This window comes from Eurypyga helias, unplaced genomic scaffold (genome assembly GCF_000690775.1).
Source record: "Eurypyga helias isolate BGI_N326 unplaced genomic scaffold, ASM69077v1 scaffold2606, whole genome shotgun sequence".
Classification (NCBI taxonomy): domain Eukaryota; kingdom Metazoa; phylum Chordata; class Aves; order Eurypygiformes; family Eurypygidae; genus Eurypyga; species Eurypyga helias.
In genome coordinates, this window is record NW_010257025.1 from 27,621 (window position 1) to 48,775 (window position 21,155).

A 21,155-nucleotide genomic window follows, 5' to 3' on the forward strand; every position below is an offset into this window, starting at 1 on the left:
ACACCAATCCGTGTCCTCAAAAACTAACCAGACAATAGGTTTAAATTGAAAGTGGGGAGGTTTAGATTAGATATCAGGAAGAAATTCATCCCGGAGAGGGTGGTGAGGCACTGGGACAGGTTGTGCAAAGAAGCTGTGGGTGCCCCATCCCTGGAAGTGTTCAAGGCCAGGCTGGATGAGGCTTGGGGCAACCTGGTCTAGTGGAAGGTGTCCCTGCCCATGGCAGGGGGGTTGGAACTCTATGATCCTTAAGGTCCCTTCCAACCCAAACCATTCTGTGATTCTATGATTTTATCGATGACTTAGCCAAGCACCTTCTAGTACCGAGTCATTTTTGAAAATGGGACATATGCTCCTGTGGAAATTTGCTTCCAACCTCCAACTTCTTATTGTATATCGGTAGATAGTAGGTTTGGTTTTTTTCCTCAGTAGAGGTGAAAAGAGCAGTGCACACAGCTTCAGTCCTGCAAAGATATAAGCCAACTACAGCTCTATTTACTGAACTTTCTGACGCAGTGAGTTCCAGGAAGGAAGAAGCCTTTGGAGGACCGACCCTGGACCAAAGTTAATAAAAAAAAGCAGCCAAGAGAGAAAGAAGACTAGTATAAAGCATCGTATACTGTATAGTACAAAAAAAAAGCATAAGGAGAAGGTGTAACTTTGAGATAGGCTGAACAAGTGTTTTTCTTATTTTCATCAGTTTTCACTACAGCCTCTCTGTTCTCTTTTCCTTCTCTGCCACGTCACCTTGCTCCCACCCAAGACCCTTTACATTATTGTATTTCATGAATCAATAACCTGGTCCAAAGGTTTATTACTGTAAACTGGACTTGGGTATGGTCTTGGTGTAAACACAGTCAAATCACCCCCTACCAAATACTGGAAATCTCTCTTGCAGTAGTTACCAAAGGATGTAAAAGATATACACTCATTTACATTTCTTAATGTCTTTTCTCTCAGATTGTTTTTAAGTTATTTTTTTCAAACTTTAAGAATAGATCAGGCAAAGATACAGCTAGTACAGTTTTTTCACTTGATGCAAGTCCAAGAGTTCACGTCCCCAAGAGTAATTATTTAACTGAACCATTGTGACTATTTCCTTACAAAATTAAAATAATTTTAACCTTGAATTTTTGAACCAACAATTTTAAAAAGAAGAGATCAGGTTACAGTTTGTCCCATTTCCTACCGGCAGATATGACTGAAAAACAAATTTATTGTTTATCACTCTTCACACAACATGGGGGAAAAAGAGGAGGAAGCTCTCTGTTGCACTATAACCCAAGTGCACGGGAGTATAAAGTGGTTTAGAACTCCTGTGGCCTTGGCATAATTTAGCTTGCAGGCAGATGTTCAGAGATGTGCGATGCATACACTACACTACAAACTTGGACAAGCAGAGGAGACCACACACAGTTGCTCTGTCATACCAACGAATTTTAATTAGAAATTAGCCCAACATTTTGGTCTACGGTAAACTCAGAATTTTGGGGTTTTTTTATACGCAATAACCTGCGTAACAACAGTTGCAACTAAGTGCTTGATAGTGTTTTATGCCAAGAACTTACTTTCATTTATTTGAATTACAAAAAAACATTACCTGACAGGGTACATTAAGGTGTACAAAAGGCCACAATGAGTAATTGTTCGCGGCCAAAGCACATGTGAGCAACACAGAACAAGCAAATCATTTTCCTGACAGAAAACACTTTGAGATTAAATTCAGTCTCCATTTGTGACAAACTGGAGCCAAAGTTCTCTTCAATTACTTTAGAAATCAAAAGTACTTGCACCAGTTTATAGAAATGGTTATTCACCCATGCAGAACTTGTACAATAAATTGAAAGGGCAAAGAAGTTTTGAATTAAATTTGATTCTAATGGTGACACCAACCCTGCCATATTGAGCCAAAAGAAAATATCTCAAGATTGCTAAAGACTTTGTGTGCAGAAGAGGAAGGGAACAGTACAGACCAAAAGATGACAGGATTTTGTGTGTTAGTGTACACATGTAGTATCCAATGTCAATCCAATTTCCACCAAGAGGCCCCAGATGAAGCCAAAGAACATGATAACCAGAGCCAAGGTTAAAGACATGAAGTGGTCCAAAGCTGCAACAGGGGGCAGGAGTCACTGCCCACAGGCTGTGGTAACAAACATGGAGGCCTACATTTACTTTGTACTGCAGCCACTCGGCCAACCTGAACTAAATACCAAATATTTAAGAATTTATTTTAGACAGAGATCTGGCAGAATAAGAAATACTGCAGTGTAGGCTCGGGGGGGGGTGAAGGGCTGAGAAATAACAATAATCAGGTGTGTACCTAATACTTGTTACACATAATTTTATACCCTACATACTGTGCACATATTACATTCTATAACTCAACAGCCCCAGGCAATATACTCTTGTCAAGAATAGTTCCTGGCAAGCAAAATCTCCAGACAATTACCTACTCTACCCTGTGTCTACTATAACGAATTCACAATTAACTGTGTCTACTTTGGGACACAAACTGCAATCAGATTCACAGGTCTGCAGTGCCATCCCACTGAGGCCTTTGCTGCAGGGCCTTCCCGTGCTAGGTATTCCACCTCTTCTCCAAAGAAACCAATTGCTCACTTTGTAATGTTTCCAGATCTTGATAAGAGCCAAAAGATGAAGTAGTCAAATCATGTGTTACTCTATTTTCAGCATGCAGCACCATACACCAGGATTTTAGATCAACTCATTACCAGATCAGCCGCTGCAGCCCCTGATTGTATGAAATAATTTATTTGAGCAAAGTTATCAAAAGTTGATTCTCCTACCTTGGATACTTCGTTTAAAGAATGCTTTGCAGCCTTCACATGACCAGACCCCATAGTGGTATCCAGAAGCATAGTCACTGCAGACTGCACAGAAGTGGGCATCCCTTTTTGAGCCAGGATTATTTGCAATTGGGCTTGTACAGTCACTGCCATTGGTTTTTCTTTTTAACGTTTCTCTGATAGAAAAGAAAAACATCTGTTAGAAAAGAGGAAAAAATTAATCTCTATTGCAAAGAATTTCATTGCTTTCCACCGTCCTCTATTCCCTCTCTATAGAGTCTCCTTATTACTGAACACAGGATAGTACCAAATACTGTTAAGTCTTTTTCTGATGAAGTTATTCAAAGCATATAGTCTGATCCCAGAGCTTTTGATGAGGAGAGACTATAATGTCTTAAAATACTCAAATGCATAAAACTGGGGTGCTGATGTGTCATTCACGTGAACCCTGTGAAAATTATATGGAATGCTGATGGATCTTGAAGAATTCTTGGAAATTTACAAGTCCAGAAATTTGTAAAGGTGCACATTGACTTTGGGAAGCTTTGCATGGAAAATGCAAACTCAGACAGCTTGGACTGACATGATAAACACTACTGCAAACAGAGCTGTGGTTGCTTGGCACTGTTAGCACAGAAAATTCTAGATGGACACATTGGGTCTCAAGTATTTAATCCTTTCTACGAGGCTTTATTCATTCAGTGAGATGCTGGAGACAAGTATCTTGAGGTGTGAATCTTGTCTTACAATATCAATTCACAATATTAGACAGTTTCCTGTTCAAGGGGATGACCCATGTTGATCATCCTAATGCTAAAAAAGTAAGTCTGAACACAAGAAGAATGGAGAAACACAATTAATAAAATACTCTCATACATAAATATTGTGGCTCCATATAAACTAGGAAGATATATGCATTCCTGAAGTGCTGCAAATAGTTCAACTTACTCCAACTATTCTTAGTTACTGGATTAAAATTAGAACAGGATAATACCATGAAATAACAGCCAATTCCTGACACCAAGATCCTGTAAACAAACAGCAAGAGGAAAGGAACTTAGATTATCAGTAAAGTGGTTTTTTGGTATAGGAAGCACATCCATTGTGTACTTTTTCTCTGGACCTCATTTTCTGGGTGGTGTTAGCATTCCTTAACCTTCACGGTCAATACAATGTCTATCTAGAGAGAAAACTGAGTCATGCGCAAGCTCTCAACAACAGTTTGACTGAAGGAAAGATGTGTAGTCAACTTATATCTCTGAATTTAAGCACAGAGGCAAACTGTAGAATGTTCCCCATCCCACCTTTCAGCAAAAAAAAATGGGATAAGGCAGCCGGTAGCACGATTAATGACTTCTAAAGAACAAGGATACAGTGCCAGGGCAGAAAAAACCTGTTCACTAACAAGAGCAAGTTTAAACAGAACAGTAGAAACATGCTGAAAGTGCTGCCGAAGAGGCTTTAGCTAACATATTAAAAGAAGACTTTGTGCTGGTTTCATGACAGGAGATAAGGACAAACACACCAAACATGCCTACTAGAAATCATGAAGTTTAAGTATTTGAGGAGAAGGTGCTCCAATTTCCTAGTAGGAAACTTCAAAAGGAAAAAGGTGGTTCTTTGAGCAAATTCCAAAACAGAAAAATTAGGGTATTTGTTGTACAACTGAGTTACTGCGAGCTTTTTAAAAAATGTTAATTCATTCAGATACTGCAGGGCATAAAGGTGTTGAGATGGTTAATAAGCCCGGTCTTCGATTAGACATACACCCCCCTAGTAATGGACTACTGAATCACAAAGTTATTTCTCCTTCGGCCACGCTGGGAAGACCAGCGAGGGGGAATTCTTCCTTAGAATAAAGGGACTGTAACACACCCGCCTAATATGCTGCTAACACAAGGCGAAAAAGCATTGCTATTCCTTCTTGTTTCCCCGTATTTGGAAGAAAAAGTAATTTGGTGTTTCACATCGCTAGAAGAGGGACATTTTTAAGCTCTACTTGGGAATCATGATCCAACTGTCAGAGTCAGAGCAGAATCAAAATCAGCTCGAGAGCCTCTCAGTGCCTGACTGATATGCTGGAGGAAGCGATGGTTATTGTCCTCATTAAAGTACCGAGATGTTAGGGATGAAAATAAAGAAAAAAACACCGTAACATCTCACTGAGGAGTGTTGGTTTTGACCTTTCAGCCGTGACAAATGTTTTAAAAACCACTTTTTCTGTCCCTGCTTAAAATGTTTAATGACAGTCAGCCCGCACACATGCAAGCTGCCTGACTTCCGCAGACTGTGGCAAACAGCTTGCCTACGGAGCAGCAATCTGGAACGGATCCCTCCTGCCAGCCCAACGGGCAGCAAATCTGCGCCTCTGCGACAGCTGCAGCAGCACAGCAGGAGCCTCAAACACAATTATTTTGTAAGGACAACAGCACTGGGAAACAGCCGACAGCTTTACGCTACACGTTCCTTACCCTGCGAACCTCGCGGTCAGGCAGCGTAGCCACACAAACAGCAAACCAGAGTAGGTTTCATGTGGTGAGAGACCACTTCCCAGCACTCCTGGGACTGGTGCACACCAGCACGCTCCCCAGGTGAAGGAGCTGCCAGGTCCTCCAGAAGAACCAGCGGTTGCTGGCTGCCTGCCCACGAAATTCCTGCGCCAAAGGATGCAGGAAAATGGGAGATGTACCCTGGCTGCTACCGAGGAACCACATGGACAAAGATTCATTGCTTTACACCTCCTAATACTCTGTTTCACAATCATGGTTTCTACATAGAGACGTTTCCATTAAAATAATTAAGATTTTCTTGGAAGTAACAAGTCAGTGATTTCCTACTAGTCATCAGCAGTGACAAGATGATCACAGTAAAGGAGAAAGCATTAGCAAGACTATTTAGGTTATTCAGTAGCTACCGTGTCTCCTAACCACCTCTAGCTTTGCCACAGCAAGTGCTTCATGCATATGACATGCCTGGAAAATCTGAACCTATATTCTACTTTTTATTAAAAATGAAGAAGGGTGGCAAGGATTTGACCTAGCAAGTAGAAAGATTTGCTCATGGCATTTGTTGTCTGTCACAGTTTTTTTTAAACCTGAACTATTACATTATAAAAAGACAAAAAAAAAAAAAAAAAAAAGAAAAAACTGAGAAAGAAGTTAAAAAAACCCACACAATCAAACACTACATCAAAAATTAACAGTCCAGATTTTATAATTTCTTGTAACTCTTCCCTCCCTCCCACAGGCCACTGACTCATTCAATCCCATACGAGCCTGAGCTTTAGGATGAAGAAGGCTCTTCCTTTTTCTCCCAGAATGTGTGCAAGACGATGGGCAAAAAGCAGCTGAAGAATACTTTTCTGCCTTTATCTTCCTCATTTCTAGAGACTCCCTCCACTATAACCTCTGGAATTGTTAACAACACACAACTGTCAATACTTCTATCTCCAAAGCCCAGGTTCTGCTATGCCCCAAACATTGATTAATACACTAACAATCATGTCACAGATACCTCAGAATGAAGAGACATATTTTTGCTTCATCTCTGTAACTATTCCATCATAAAACAAAGATGCCAACCCATCACCTCCAAGAGGCGTTGAGGTGTGTTTAAGCGCTCTACAGAATGAGCACCATTAAAAACGTGTGGGAGAACAACGCCAATATTTAAGGCTTCGTGGCAGAGTTTAAGCAAAGTATAAATATGATATTGGTGCACAGTGAATGGGACAAAGTTACTAACTCATTTCTAGTTGAGCAAGCACTGCTAGCCTGTGTACCCAAAACCCCCTTTAATTACCCACTCTAACTGCAATTAGTCAGCAGCACAAGGAAAATAATGGAACAGAAGAACAAATGAATTTCCAGAAACATCATGCTGGCAACTTCATTAAAGTTTTCTAATACTTTTTAGAAAGTAATATATCTGTTCATTTTGAAAATAAAGCTTTTGGTTCTTTAATTAAAATCCTTTTATTCAGGTGATGAAGGCAGAAATCTACTTCAGACTACTTTTAGATATAGCTATAGCGTCACGTTCCTTTTCATGTCATTTTAATATAGATTGAGTGATCCCGCACCAACAAAATTTATTCCACTATTTCTATTGTCTTCACGGGGCACAGAACCTATAATGCAAATAAATATAGCAGAGTGTTTTTCACCGAAGTATTGCCGTTTCATACAAAAAAAATGGAACTCTGAAAATTCACATCTATTTTTACACGGAATACATTTCAATTTTGTTGAACTCTGGGTACAAACTAACACTACACTACATAACATTTGTATTTAACAAAGTTAAATAACTTTCTTCTGTATTCATACAATGAACCTATTTGTGAGGAAAGGGAACGCTGAGAATTCAGAATCCTCATTTTAAGCTGATCTACAAGGAGATCCAAATAACACGGTGATCAGCTTTAGCAAAGTGGACCATATTAGTTCAGTTAATGTTAACAGAAATGTGCAGCTCCTCTCATGGTGAGACTCTTGCTTTATTTTGGAAGGTAAAAACCACCGTGTAACAGCCCTAAACATGCAGTAATGCTTTCTAATTTATCATTCAAACAACACCCTTTTTTTCAAACTACAACCCTGATTAAAATTACTGACACTTTACAGCATTAGTCTCTCCCTTCCCCCAGAGCTATTCCTTTAATTTTCAATCCCAAGAAAGCTTCCTTCAAGGTATAATCTATGAATCTGTAGTGTCACAGTCATTGTTCCCATGGCAATAAATATCATGTTCATGACATAAATTTAAGAGCTCACCAAAGGATAAAGCAAAAGGTAGCACATGGCTTTTTTTTTTTTTTTCTTTTTCTTTAAAGCCTTATTTCAGGACAGATATCCAAAATAAGGGAATTACAGCTCTTGCTTTTCCTATTGCCATTTTTTTTTCTTTTTTTACAACTTCTGTACACAGAAGTTACAATGCATCCTACTGAGACAAATGAAAAATTGAGAACGTCCAGCTTCCAAGCAACATGGAAGTTACTGCTGAACAATAAAGATCATCCATAAATTTTGACTCCAGGTTTCATTTCTCCTCCTTAACTCATTATCAGCCACAAGAGCAACAGTCTGTATGAACCTATAGAAATGGCAGAAGACTCAATTTACTTAAACTCCAGCGTGGCAGGTTTAGCTTCCCTTCTGTCTCTGCAGAGCGCACACTGCAGAGCATCAGATGGGGCACTCTTGCTCTTGGGTTGTTCCAGATACTGTCCCAAGATTTGGACAGCTTCAAACACTAATCTGCAGCAGCCTTCTTAGGGCTGTCAAAGTTCTGAAACATTAACCAAAGTGGGAAGAGTTTGGACGTTAGCCTTATTCACATTAGACCTGCTCGGGGAATTCTTCTGCATATAAGTGCTACCCAAGCAGCCTTTCCCAACCCACACACCTACACTTACAGATTTGCACTACAGAACTACCTGCTACTCTCTGCTTACTCCAAAGAGCGACTAGTCAGGTGTCCAGGCTGAAGATCTGTGCACCCTGCAAGCCTGAAGTAGACGTAGATCTCCCGCCTTAGCCCTGTGCCATCAACAGAAGGGCCACTCAGTGCAGAAGGAACGTGGGTAGTGTCAAAAATAGCACAGATCCTTTATTAACAATTGAACTAAAACTGTTGCCAGGACACTCTATTTTTCATACTGACAATGACTGAAGTTAAATAAGGACCCCTATGAATAAACATACAGCTGCTAAAGCAGGAACAGCACCTGCAAACACCCAGTGCTTTTATCCATCCAGCAGCTGTCGTGCCCATGAATGGAGTAATTTCATCAGCTGATGATCTACACTCTGCTTATGGTTCATAATAGTAAATGTGCAGAATGGGAACATGTTTTTGCTAATAAGGTTTCTTTACAGCTGAAAATGAATCTGCTGTTCGCAATGCATTCATAAAGTCAGGTGAGAAGAGCAACAAGAAACAATGTCAGGCTTTCCCGTAGCAGCACCCTTTTGAACAGGATGTACGCTGCTGTGTGACAATACTAAAAACAAATGAACAAAAAACACCCCAAAGAAAACATTTCCCTTGAATTCTAAGTTCATGAAAAGCCTTCACAACTATTAGATGGAGTTAAAAAAAAAAACAAACAAACAAACCAAAACCAAATAAAATGGAATTCAGACAACATTGTGTGAAAAGGAAAAAAAGAAAGATCCTTTACCTTCTTTTACTTGAAGGACTTAATTTACCAGAGCAAAATTAATTTTTATCACACATAGTGCATAGAAGTCTCAAACTGTACTGCTAGGAACACAGTAAACAGTTCCCACTCTGAAGGCATTTGTAGTGCTTTGTGTACAGTTCTCTGAGGAGCTATTGAAAAAGTAATCCTATTTCAGATGTTACATTAAAAAAAAAACCAAAACACCCAGAACTGATTTGGTGTTTGATGGAGATGTTTTGGCTTTATTTTATTTATAAGAGAGACCAGCACCTAGAAGTCGAATGTAAAATGAAAAGACTTAAAAAGAACTGAAGAAACAGTAAATAATACTCAGCAAAGTTTTAAAGAAATGGGTAGTACTGACCTGGTCACAGGTAGCACTGGCTCCATTGGTCTTGCTTCGCACCACGGACCCTTTGGCTGCTCTGCATACAGAAGTGATGACTGACAGTGCAATGTCAGAGGGGAGAGGTGGCCAGGAGCAGACCATAACACGTTAGGGCTTGATGTCTGCCTCACAGATGCACTCTCTGAATCACCAAAACTGCTGGTAATGTTGTAATTCATCAAGGCAGGACTGCAGAATGCCATTGCAGAATATTCATGTCTGTTTTCCATGTAGGAGGAGGGAATATAGACTGGACTGTGTTCTGCTGTCAGCGTGGACTGACTGCAGCTGTAGGGAACTGGAGAGACGATACCAGCAGGTGAGTTTTTAATTTCTGCTTTATTGCATCCAATATCTTGAAGTGGCAGCAACTGAGAAAAGTCCTTGAGAGAAGATGCACACAGGGACATTTTGAAGCAAGACTGAAGATGGTTGTTTAAATCTTCATCCTAAGGTGGTAAGGTATTTAAAAAAAAAAAAAAAGAAAATAATTAAAAAGTAATAAAGTTCTGTATTAAGTCTTTTCTATACAAGGAAGAAGTAAAAGAGAAAATATAAAAATATCATGATAAAAGAGATCACATGCCAAATGCACTTAAACAGTCAATGTACAAAATTACTACTTTAAGAAAGCTTCCTACAACTTCCTTAAAAATATAGGGTAAGACACATGTTGAGTTTAGACTCCCTTAAAAAAAAAATAATCACTTGACATCTGGAACAAAGACGCTGGTGACAACTTGGTTCTTACAAAAAGTAACTCTTTGCAACCAGGGTAAAACTGGGCAAAATTACTCTACAGTCCATAGCTATGGAATGAGTGCCCTGAGAAATCAATTCTCCTTATAAAAACTCACCAGCTCCTGCTCCCATTGTAAGTGCGCTACTTCAGCCTTCCCTTTGTCAACACAAACACACAACAGCAGATATTTTGAACACGCACAACCACACACACTCCTTTACCTTCCAAACCCAGAACCCTGCTGCACATCCCTCGGAGGAGGAAGACATGTAATGGATGTCAGTAAGAACTGCAAATTCATCACTGAGAGGTGCCTGGATGCAGCACCTCTGAACAGAGCCACTATAAAAGTAGAAGTCACAAAATGCATATCTTTCCAAAGCTGAAAAGACAACTCGAGCAATTCCATAAGGTCTGGAAGTTTTATCATTTCCTGCTACTCTCCAAACCCATCCAAACTACTCTTCATCCTTCCCGCCATCTGAGTCAACTATCAAAACAGATACCTTAATTTGCCCACTGTAAATATTCTTTGTCAGATTAGGTATATCCAAATTATTTAAGGGAGAAAAAAAAAAGCTCACCAAAACCATCCTCCTCAGAAGTAACCCCTGCCCTGGAAGCATTACTTTTATAGTAGCATTTAAAAATGTTTCTTTTTTATCCTTCAGTATGGGTTTCATCTCCAATTCATTCCAGCTTTGAAGACAGACATGCAGCCTTCTTACTGCTTGCAATCCAAAACAATTCTGTTTCCAAAATAGCAAGTTGCAGCCCCCAGAACTGATATTGCAGTGTACTTTTACAGGAGGTAATAAGTTATTAACATCTAAAAATCACAGGATAATTAAAAAGTCACCCACAGCTTTGCTATTCCAGAAGTGGCCAAAGTATTGATGCTAAATATTCTTACCTTTTTTCACCTCATGTGACCATAAAGCAAGATGAGGAAGATTCAAACTCAGGTTTGCTGAAGTACCAGCAACCTCCCCCCAAAAAATCCTCAGCCAGATGGCATTCCTTGTATGTCATCTTGGGGCATTGACACATTTTTATCCTCTAGGGCCAGGGCTGAGGGTAGAAGCATTAACAAAAAATTTAAGAAATAGTATTTTTGAATAAAATGGATAGTTAAGGGTCCATCTTTCCTTCTCCTTTGCACTCAGTTAATGAAAATGAAGATAATATGTAGAAATAACCAGGAACTCATTTAAATCATCTCAGGCACTTCAGACACAGCTGCTGTTTTTTCCTTTGTGGGAAACAGGAAAATGAGATATCTCAGCAGCTGTTTATGTCCAGCAGTTGTTGCACTGGAACTCTGATACTGCCAAAGCAGGAGAATCTGACCTCACTCCTCACACAATCTACACGCCTCATTTACCCCAGCCAGAGGTTTCACAGTCTCCTCTAAGAAAATCCAAGCATCATTCAATTTTCACTGCAAAGAGCGTTGAAAATCCCAAAGGTGCTTTTACACCCACATTATGGGGTGGGTAGCCCAAATAATTTTTAAGCAGCAAATGATGGAGCTAAGAAATGATCTTAAGACTATTTTCAGTGGTTACTACACATGAGCCCAGCGAGCACACTGAGTTCAAAATTCATTTAAAGCTGCTGCGTGGGCAAGGCCGTATATCATTTGCCATCTCAGAGGCTGCACGTACTCAGGGTGCGCGTGGACGCTCTCCAGGAGCATCTGGAATGTCCAGCAAGAGCTGACAGCGCTGTGTCCCTCTGCCCCACTGCAAAGGGCACACAGCACGGTGTAACCCCAAACCCCTCCAAGAGATGGGCCTGAGAGAAATTACATCATCTCTGTTGTAGTCAGCTAGAGATACTGCTATGATACTTCAGCAGGTTTTTTGCAGCAAGCAACTGGTTGTGTAGTTGCCCTCAGACTTTTGGAAAACGTGCATTTAGGCTGTAGAAGCAGAGAGAACACAGAGCTGGTACTATATAATTTTATGAATGGAAATCAGCTGAGCCTTAAGCCATGTTTTTCCGAAGAGGTAATCCAGTCGAGTGGTGCAGGATAACTACCTATTTAGCAGAAGGACATACCGTATGCAAAGGGCAACGCACAGTATTCAGAAGCATACGCAGAAACGAGAAGCAAGAGTAAAGTTTGGTTTAGAGGCAGGAGTCCATGCAAGCATGAAAAGTCAGTACAGCCTTTCTCAAAAACAAACTGCTCATGACTTATTTACAGGGGAAGGGACTCTGGGTTCCAGGAGGTTAGAGAAAACTGTACTCATGGCCGTCGTCAGACTGCAATATAGTGAAAAAATAACAGCACTCTCTTAAGATAATTAACCTGGGTAGTAGAAATCGTTTAGCCACAGAAGACCACGGATCTACATAAGATCACCTTGTTCACATTTCCTTTTGCCTAGAGAATTTAGAACAGGAAGCCCAGAGCCTCGCAAATAAAGTGAAGCTGCTGACATTATCCAGTATTGTTCAGAAGGTCCTAAAAACCGACGGCTGGACTGTGAAGACCTATGTCTTAAACGACTTCAGATTCATGGACCCAGATCTTAAGATTTAAGCCTAGAGAAACCAAACTCCCGTAACACCAATACCTCAGAAGGAAGCGTGAGTCAAGGCTTAATAAATAGTGCCACAGGCTAATAAATTTGTTCCATCCTGGTATAATGTCCTCATATATTAAGCACCACTCATTAAACAGAAATGAACTCCTACATGAAGTGAACTCCCATTCCAATGTCTCCTCCTCCTCTGAAGAATGATTTTTAGAGCAAGATTCAACTTTAAATTACACTATTTAGACCTAATCTATCAGCACTGCACGAGGTGTGTAGCAGACACGGAAACAAAACAGGTATCCGTTATTGTTACACTACAGTCTTCTGGGAGACTGCAAATGTTTCAGACCACTTAAGTCAGTTTAGCTTAGCAAGATACTCACCAACTGAAATGCCATTAAGTAAATAGCCATTTTGTCCAATTCCTTGAGTAACACTTACCATTCACAAATCTAAGTCACTAAGGGCAGGGTTCACATCTGATAAGAGAAAATAGTTCCATTGGCTCCAGAACACAGAGGATGACACCACTATCCATGAGGTTATAGGAACAAAGATGTGATGTTATCAATGTTCTCAAAAAAAAAAAAAATCACGTTTCTGCTCTTTAAACAGCTCTACATACTGAACTCCCTGTATCTTGAGAGTCACCATGCAAGACACACCAGATCACGCACAAGAACTGGTTTAGATGTCATAGTCAAATAGATACACGGGTAAATAATTAAGCCATCTGACCTATTTGAACAAACTCAAACGCCAGTTTCTGCACATTACCTATGCCAAGTATCTTTTTAAAAGCCTTGTATGAAATAAATAATTAAATTCTTTTTTTTAGGCTTTGGAAAGGGGACACAATAGGTAGAGAGGGCAGGCTGCCATGTTTTAGAGCCTGCTTGGAAATATAATACAATAGATTTTCCTAGAAAAAAGCAACAATCTGCAAAAAGCAAGAGCGATGGATGTTCTCAGGCACAATTCCATCAACATGCACTACAACACACTTAGAATTTGATAGGCAAGTCATATATTTTGAGCAAAGACTTCTTTGCAATAGAGAATGAAGACAACCTTTTCCTCTGCTAGACTTAAAAAGAAAGGAAGAATGATTGCACTTTAATAGAGGTGATCCAGCAAGCATGCATTCCACTACCTCACAGCCTAAGCCCCCCAGTCATCTTGCAAAATAGACTATCAATATCCTGCTAAGTTAAACTTCACGCAACTCACTGTAACAGGGAAACGAATTATTTTCTCAAAAAATGATCATTAAGGAAAGTCACTCCTGATGCATAAAATGGCACTTGTGCTTCAAATTTTGTGAAAAACGTATTACTCATTAAACACAGCAGTGCCAGATACTGACAACAGAAGGTGTATAAGTAAACAAGTTTATTATTACCTGAGAAGAACTAGATGCAACAAGTAGGGGATAGATAGGGAAGCAAAATGAGAATAAAGTTACCATTCCAGACATCAGATATTGTACTAATTCCTGCAAAATTAGAAACCTGTTCTCAATGAGATTAAGACCACTGAAGAAAATACTGCAGATTAAAAGCACAGGGGCAAGAATACTTTGAAACACTTAAGGAAAATGAGTGCTCTCTTAGGCCTATCTAAGCCTTTGTGTTACTGAGAACACTCACAACTTCTAGGCTATTCCAAACATTCATAAATACATTTCAGGGCTCAATGCATATGACGTACCCAGAGACACCAAGGGATCTGGTGTTCCTCCAGAGGAACACAAGACTGCAGGAGGGTGTGACTTCATTCTTCTATGCCCTGGAGAGACAAAGATGACAAAGCCAGGCTCTTCAGAAAAAGTGCACAAGCCAGGAAAATAAATTAATCGCAAGTCAGTGCTAGTGAAGTTCCAGTTGGACATATGAAAAAATTCTCCATGGCAAGAATTAATTGCAGGAGCAAGATACACAGAAAGGATGTAAAATCTCTATGTTAGGAGACAAAAAAGATTGACTGAAAAAGGCCCTAAGTAACCTGACCTCACTTTAAGCAGGATGATGGATTAGTTGCTCTCTAGACGTCCCTTCCCACCAGAATTTTTTTATGACTATGTTTCTCCACTACTGGAGGCATTCATACCAGAGGAAATGCTATTTGACCTGTGCCAGAAATTGAAGTATATCAGAGGATCCTTAATTACCCCGGACACTGGCTACCTTGTCAACTTTGTTCAAGAAGGTAGGAGCTGTGGGTCCTGTCTTAAGACAACCAGCATTTAACACTTCATGGTACATGAAAACAGCTGTCTTACACATGCTGCAATGGGATTAGTTCACTAGAAGAAGGTTTGCATACAACTGGAAAAGATTATTAGATCTCAGTTCAAACTGGAGTTAAGACTGACTGCAGTTGTTTTTAGCCTTTCAATTTGTAGATCCTTAAAACGTTCCCAAAGCTCAGAATGGATTTAAGCTTTCAGTGACTTGCATTTGTTAGGTATGTATCACAGACTTAGGGACCCAGAGACCAGAAACGGAAAGCCACTGTCCTGCTCAAGAATACAAACTGAGAGCCTTCAGCTCCCTTACTCTCCATGTCATTACTTCAAAGTACAGTGTGGACACTCAATACACATTCCACTTAAAAAAAAAATAATAATTTCAGAGTGAAAAATCTTAGTACGTTCCGCTGGAAAAGAAACATGTATTGAAACTGTTACACAAGTAGCAATTACAAGGATATATCCAAGGATTTTGTAATCACACTTCAAATCACAGCAGTATCCCGGCAGAAGCCAGTACACAGAATATCACCCTTGTCCAGTAAGAACTTGATTATTAAAAGAAAGTATCTCTCTCTTATGCAAGGAAGGGCAAAGAAGAGCAAAAAACTGGGACTCAGATTTTCATGTTGCTGGGATGTGCATCTGCATCCAGCAGCTCTGAAGCACACTTGGGTCTCTCGGTACATGCTAATTAATTAAGCTAATTCTTAAGAAGATAATTCTGAGCAGTTAATTCTTGGTTTGATGATCAGAACATAGCTCTGTGCCAACAGCAGGGAATATACCAGTTCCTTGGGTCCAGGAGGAATCAGATTCTTCAACCACCATTTCTCCCTTAATGACAGGGAAGAACAGCATATAGGAGCCTTCCGCCACCTTATTACTTTCTAGTCATTACAAAAGCTTGTATTCAGGGACACATTTAATGCATATGACTGCTGAGAAACAGAGCACCATGCTCAATCATCTGCCTTCAAAAAGGGCAAATATGTAGGGCTTGGACACAGCTTTGCAGGTTACTGAATAACTCAGCTACTGGCATGCTGCAGACATGAGCTGGCACAGGGGCTGAGATTCTTTGACTCAAGTTCTTTCTGCTTACTCTGGTAACAATTCAGCATCTCACATATTAGAAACAAATAAACTGGGGACTGAAAATACCACTGTATTTATTCCCTGCTGCCACAGCAGTTCCCCCATGCAAGTCTGGGAGGATATACAGCAGGCACGCACCAAGCAGTGCCAGCAGCAACGCACTCATGCCAGATAGAAATTTAAGAGAGAAAAAAAGGGAAGGGAGAAAAAATCAATATGTGAAGAAAAACAAGTAAATAAGGCAATAGGAATAGTGCAGGAATTGAAACTTCCTATTCTCTCAAGAACAGAGACTTTTCTGTCTTGCTTTCTGAGGAAAGATCAAAGATTTTCCCTGGCAGCAGCTGTCCATCACTAGGCATAAAAACCTGTGATGAGGTTAAGAGCCCTTTGGCCAATGGACAACAGAGTAAGGGCATAACTACCCCTAAACCCCAGACCCCCTGGCAATCCGTAGGCAACAAGATTAGATTGGTAGGCAGACAAATAGGACATATCCCCATATGACATGAACAGCACATTTATTTCTGCAGTACATGCTGTAACACCCGAGGATCTGACCTGCCATCGCTCCAGAACATGGGCTGGGAGTTTCTGCTTGGCATGTATGCCAGTGAATGTGGGATTCATTTTCTCCTGGCTAAGCAGACATGATGCACTGGCTGTTCCCTTGAGCATGCCATGCCTCAGGCTCCTCAAATGACCACTTGCTCAACGAGGCTGAGAAGGATCGGTGATAACCAGAGTTGTCTTTGGCACAGAAAACCCTCCTTGCAAACTTACTGTCAGGGAATTTTTTTTTTTCAGCTCTAAGTCCACAAAAAGCAGCAGCCTTTTTCCTTTCAGAGCAATGTGCAACACCCCTTACTCCTCCCCAGATAAAGCCATGTTACTGTGTTTTTTTTCCACACAGACTCCTTACTATGCAAATTATTTATGCTGTAGACTAATTGACATAATGAAAGAGACTGTTTCATTAGTGGTCTTGCTAAGCAAGAAGCCCAAAGCTTCTTCAACTACAGCACTTGTCAGCATTGTTTTCAAGACTGTCTATTGTGTCTGCCCAAGAATAACATGCCACATGCATGATGCCTTTTCCATCACTGCCCCTCAGGCAGCAGCTACAGCTGTGGAGTTAACAGTGCTTTGGGAGACACTGAGGGACTGGCTTCGTTTGTGACTGTGAGAGCAAGGAGTGTCCAGTTTGCATCTTGCTCTACTCAGCATCCATCAACACCCTTCATAAATACGTGGCTGCCTTACCATTTACTGCACAAAGCAAACTTTTGTCTTATTAGTCATAACACTTGAATAAACCACCTTTTCTGTAATTGGATAGAAATGAAATCTTTGCATGAATGTATGAAAGGCAGTACAATTTTAGCTGCTTTTCTGGTTTTAGTTAGAATCACATTTCTTTCCTTATTGGAATTTATGTAAAATATTATTTCATTTATATTCATTTTGCTACACATCTTCACATTAACAGAAATTTTAAGACTAATATTTTTGCCCCTGAAATTTTATTCTAACTTCTTTTTTTTTCAATGCAGTTATTTGATACCCGATTTTGATGACTCAAAAGTCTTACAACTACAAATGAGTAGTTATGCCATAAACTTTTCCCTCATCATCACTAATTCACTGAAATAACACAGAAACCAAGGTACTACTTATTCTTGTCTTTTAAGCTATAAAACACTGTTACAATGCTGCATGAAATCCCAGATCAGATATATTTAATATCATCCACAGTTAAGAAAAGTTTATGTTTTAGTCTCTTAAACAATAAAGGCTGCTCAGATTTGTCTCATCATTAACCTGGACATTAAAAAAAAAATACCTTTTACTGTGGGTAAAATCCTTTCTGAACTGAGTTAGTCAGAATTTAGTTGTTGATTTGTGCAGATGGACATTCGTTTAATATCTTAAGACAAAACCTGAATGTCCTCCTGGTCTTACTAAAATGAAATCAGATAAATTATTCTGGTATTTCTGTTCTCTGACCTTTGTATTTCCTGTCTCTGGAGGAATGGACCAGAAAACTCTTCTACATGAAGATTTCTTGCTGCTAGCCAAAGCATGTTGCAGATAACAATAACATAGTGGATATAAAATCTATTCAGCCCCCTGGATCACCATCCCTTCTCACTGCAAGTCCTTTTCTACTTTACCTTCAAGTCAATATTAAAGAACCAGAAACAAAACTGTGTGTTTAAAGAGGTCATATACTAGCATGGCTTTTTAGTGGCTTTAATTAATACATTTTAATCCATTCTTTGTCAGAATATCATCAGAGACAGTTTCTGTGTCCAACTCTTATTGAAGGCAATTCTGCAAGTGCAACATTTAAAGACCATCTTTAAAATTACAGGTATTTTCTTCCTGTGATATTTTAAATTTATCAGGTTACCAGCAAAAAAATTCACTGGGATATGAAACCATTTTTGTTATTCCATTTTCTCCAGCAATACTTGAAGTTCAGTTAATGGGTTCTCATAATTTACAGCATGTAAGAGAAAAACTGTAAAGAAGATTTAGTCCATCCCTTCAGGTTTAAGATTTTTATTGTTATTTTTCCTTTTATTATGCAAGGAAGCTGAACTGTTCACACACACACACAGAGTTACCAGTCTGAGAATGGAGGCACTACAGCTGTCTTCCTCTAACAATGTGTTACAGTCACTGTGTCTGCAAAATGTAAGTTACATCTTATTTAAAGATACAGGAAGTTTAAGAAAGGGAAGCAAAAAGGAAGATAGTGACAGAGGGGTGATTCTATGTTTGAACTTTGTTCATAGACATAAAAAGTAATGTTGATAAAGATCTGAAATAGCAAATAAAAGTTCTAAAGCTTTAAATTAGAAATTCAAAATGTAATTTTTACTTCAGTTAAGGCACCAGAGTTTGGTCTTAGATTTTTCCTCTCTTGGGGGGACAACAGATGAGCAAGGAATTTCAAGGATGTGGACGAGGAAACAGATTGCTGGTAATGCTCAGCACATCAGGATCAAATTCTAAATGGCTTTATGTTCGAAAGCAGTTTCTCATGCAACTCAACCTTATCAAAACTTTCTAATTGTAATTGTGCATCATTCTCCATATGACAAGGCTGAATTCTTTCCCAAAAAGAAATAGCACATTTATGAACCCTTCCAAGGTCTAAATTGCACAACTTGCTGCTTATCCCATCCTCTCTCCAGTATGAAATTTATTTTCTCTAATAAAACCTCACTTAGAAAACCTCTAAGGTAGAAGACCAGATCCTTCTTGTCCTTGCTAGCCAGAAGTCTTTTCTACTATTCAGGCAGAGGTTCTGATAGGTTTGATGAAGATTTACACATGTGCTGTCCAATCCTTTGTTATTGTTAAATATACCTTTTATCATTTCCAAATGCAAATATAAGAATCAGACTTGTATCTTCTAATGAGGAAGATCCTTTTCAAAACTGAAGTTGTAGTCAGCAGAATGTAAACTTGTACCACTGACTTTAATGTGGGAAAACTACTTAGGTAGACACAGCAACTGTGAGAATAAAACGCGAGATGTTTATCAGTATGAGACCTAGATTTTGAAAAGCCTGATCCACAGTACAGTAAATCAATGAGGAAACTTCCAATAACTCTAGTTTGCTTTGGATCAGGTCCTAAAAAATACTATGATGCTAAGAAGTGGATTTTACCTTTTATGAACATATTCATTTGTGCAGTTTAAAAAACAAAAACAAACCCCCAAAACATTAAAAACCCCAAACCCCTAATGTATGTTCAAAAATACTCCTGCTTTTAGTGCAGCAATCCTATTCTAATAGGATTCCTATGAATGAATTCCTATTCAAAGTCCTAAAATACAGCAAACTTCCACAATTTTTCTCTGAATCCTCAAAGAATTTTAAAAACACAAACCTGTTGAAAGATCATTTAATCTGCATAAACTGTTAGAGTTTAAGAACAAATTTGCACTGGAACAAAAACTCTCAATAATTTAACTATCTCATTGCACTTATAGAGGTTATTGTTCATAAATCCAGAGGCTATCAATAGCAGAGCTTTGGCAACATTTAAAAGAATAAATATTTCATTCAGTATAGCACATACCTGATTGACACTGAATAGGGTTTCTGCTCTTTATAAATGTTCTGACAGCATTACATGTCAGCAAGGTTTTCACATAGCAGTTCTGCATTTGTTTTCCTTCTTTCCTTTATTTCTGATTCTAAAGCAGCTGTGCCCACCACGACTTAGTCATCAGATCTCAAATATGAATCTTTTCAAAGCAACGTGATGCCCGCTCATCAGTGCAAGATTACACAGATACTATCAGTATTTCCTTTCCCTGTGAAGGCAAGACCTAAACAGAAGTTCCTCCTCCTCCTTTCTGACATAACAAGCTTCTGAATTTGTCGTTCACTGCAGTTAAAGCTCTTATATGATTGAATCATTTTATAACCCAAGCATTCTCATATTTAGCCCAGAAACATGAACGATTAACTAACCAGCAATTCTGGAAGCAAATACTGAGATTTGAAAAAGCTAAATCAAACTTTTTCTATCTTTATCACAGTAAAACCTGAAATATCATTAACAGTTACTCTGAATCCGCAATGTACTCATCTTAGACATTTTGGGCAGCATAATTAATAAAGTACTTTGGCATTGTTTTTAAACACCAGATGCATAAACACAGACAAGGAGGGTTTGGTGGGGTTTTTTTTAATGTAACTACATTCTTTTTCAAACAAAGCAAATTGAATGGAAGCCATTTAAGGTAATATCCTCATTTTACTGAGTTAACATTTATTAAAAACAAACAAAAAAAGAGAATATGTGCAGCAAGGTCCAATTCTCAACTGTACACTGAGAGTGCTTTCACAATGCTTGATTAGCTGCACAGAATTAACCTAATTTACTCTAGGGAAGCTGACATGCTCATAAATATGCTTGGATGTTATTCATTCTTACATTTTAAACCTCAAAATACCTCCATGTCCACACAACCTTCTGAAATCTCTTATCTGAATAAGGAGATTCGACGGTTGTCAAGCCATGCAGCTGAAATAGTCCTGCCCCCTTTGCTATCAACAGCTTCTCTGCAAGCACAGCCAGGACCAAACCAAGATAGCATAA

General features: G+C 39.2%; 1 protein-coding gene across 1 annotated transcript in view; it reads right to left on the minus strand.

The window, feature by feature from the left end:
* Positions 1 to 20,263, minus strand: part of ESR2 (estrogen receptor 2 (ER beta)) — a 42,466-nt gene extending 22,203 nt beyond the window's left edge. Inside the window, exons 1-3 of the mRNA XM_010153848.1 lie at positions 20,127 to 20,263; positions 9,365 to 9,837; positions 2,811 to 2,986 (exon numbers count right to left, since the gene is read on the minus strand). Coding sequence (XP_010152150.1) covers positions 2,811 to 2,986; positions 9,365 to 9,798 — 610 coding nt within the window. The 5' untranslated portion in view covers positions 9,799 to 9,837; positions 20,127 to 20,263. The remainder of the gene's footprint in view (positions 1 to 2,810; positions 2,987 to 9,364; positions 9,838 to 20,126) is intronic.
* Between the last annotated feature and the right edge of the window lie 892 nt (positions 20,264 to 21,155).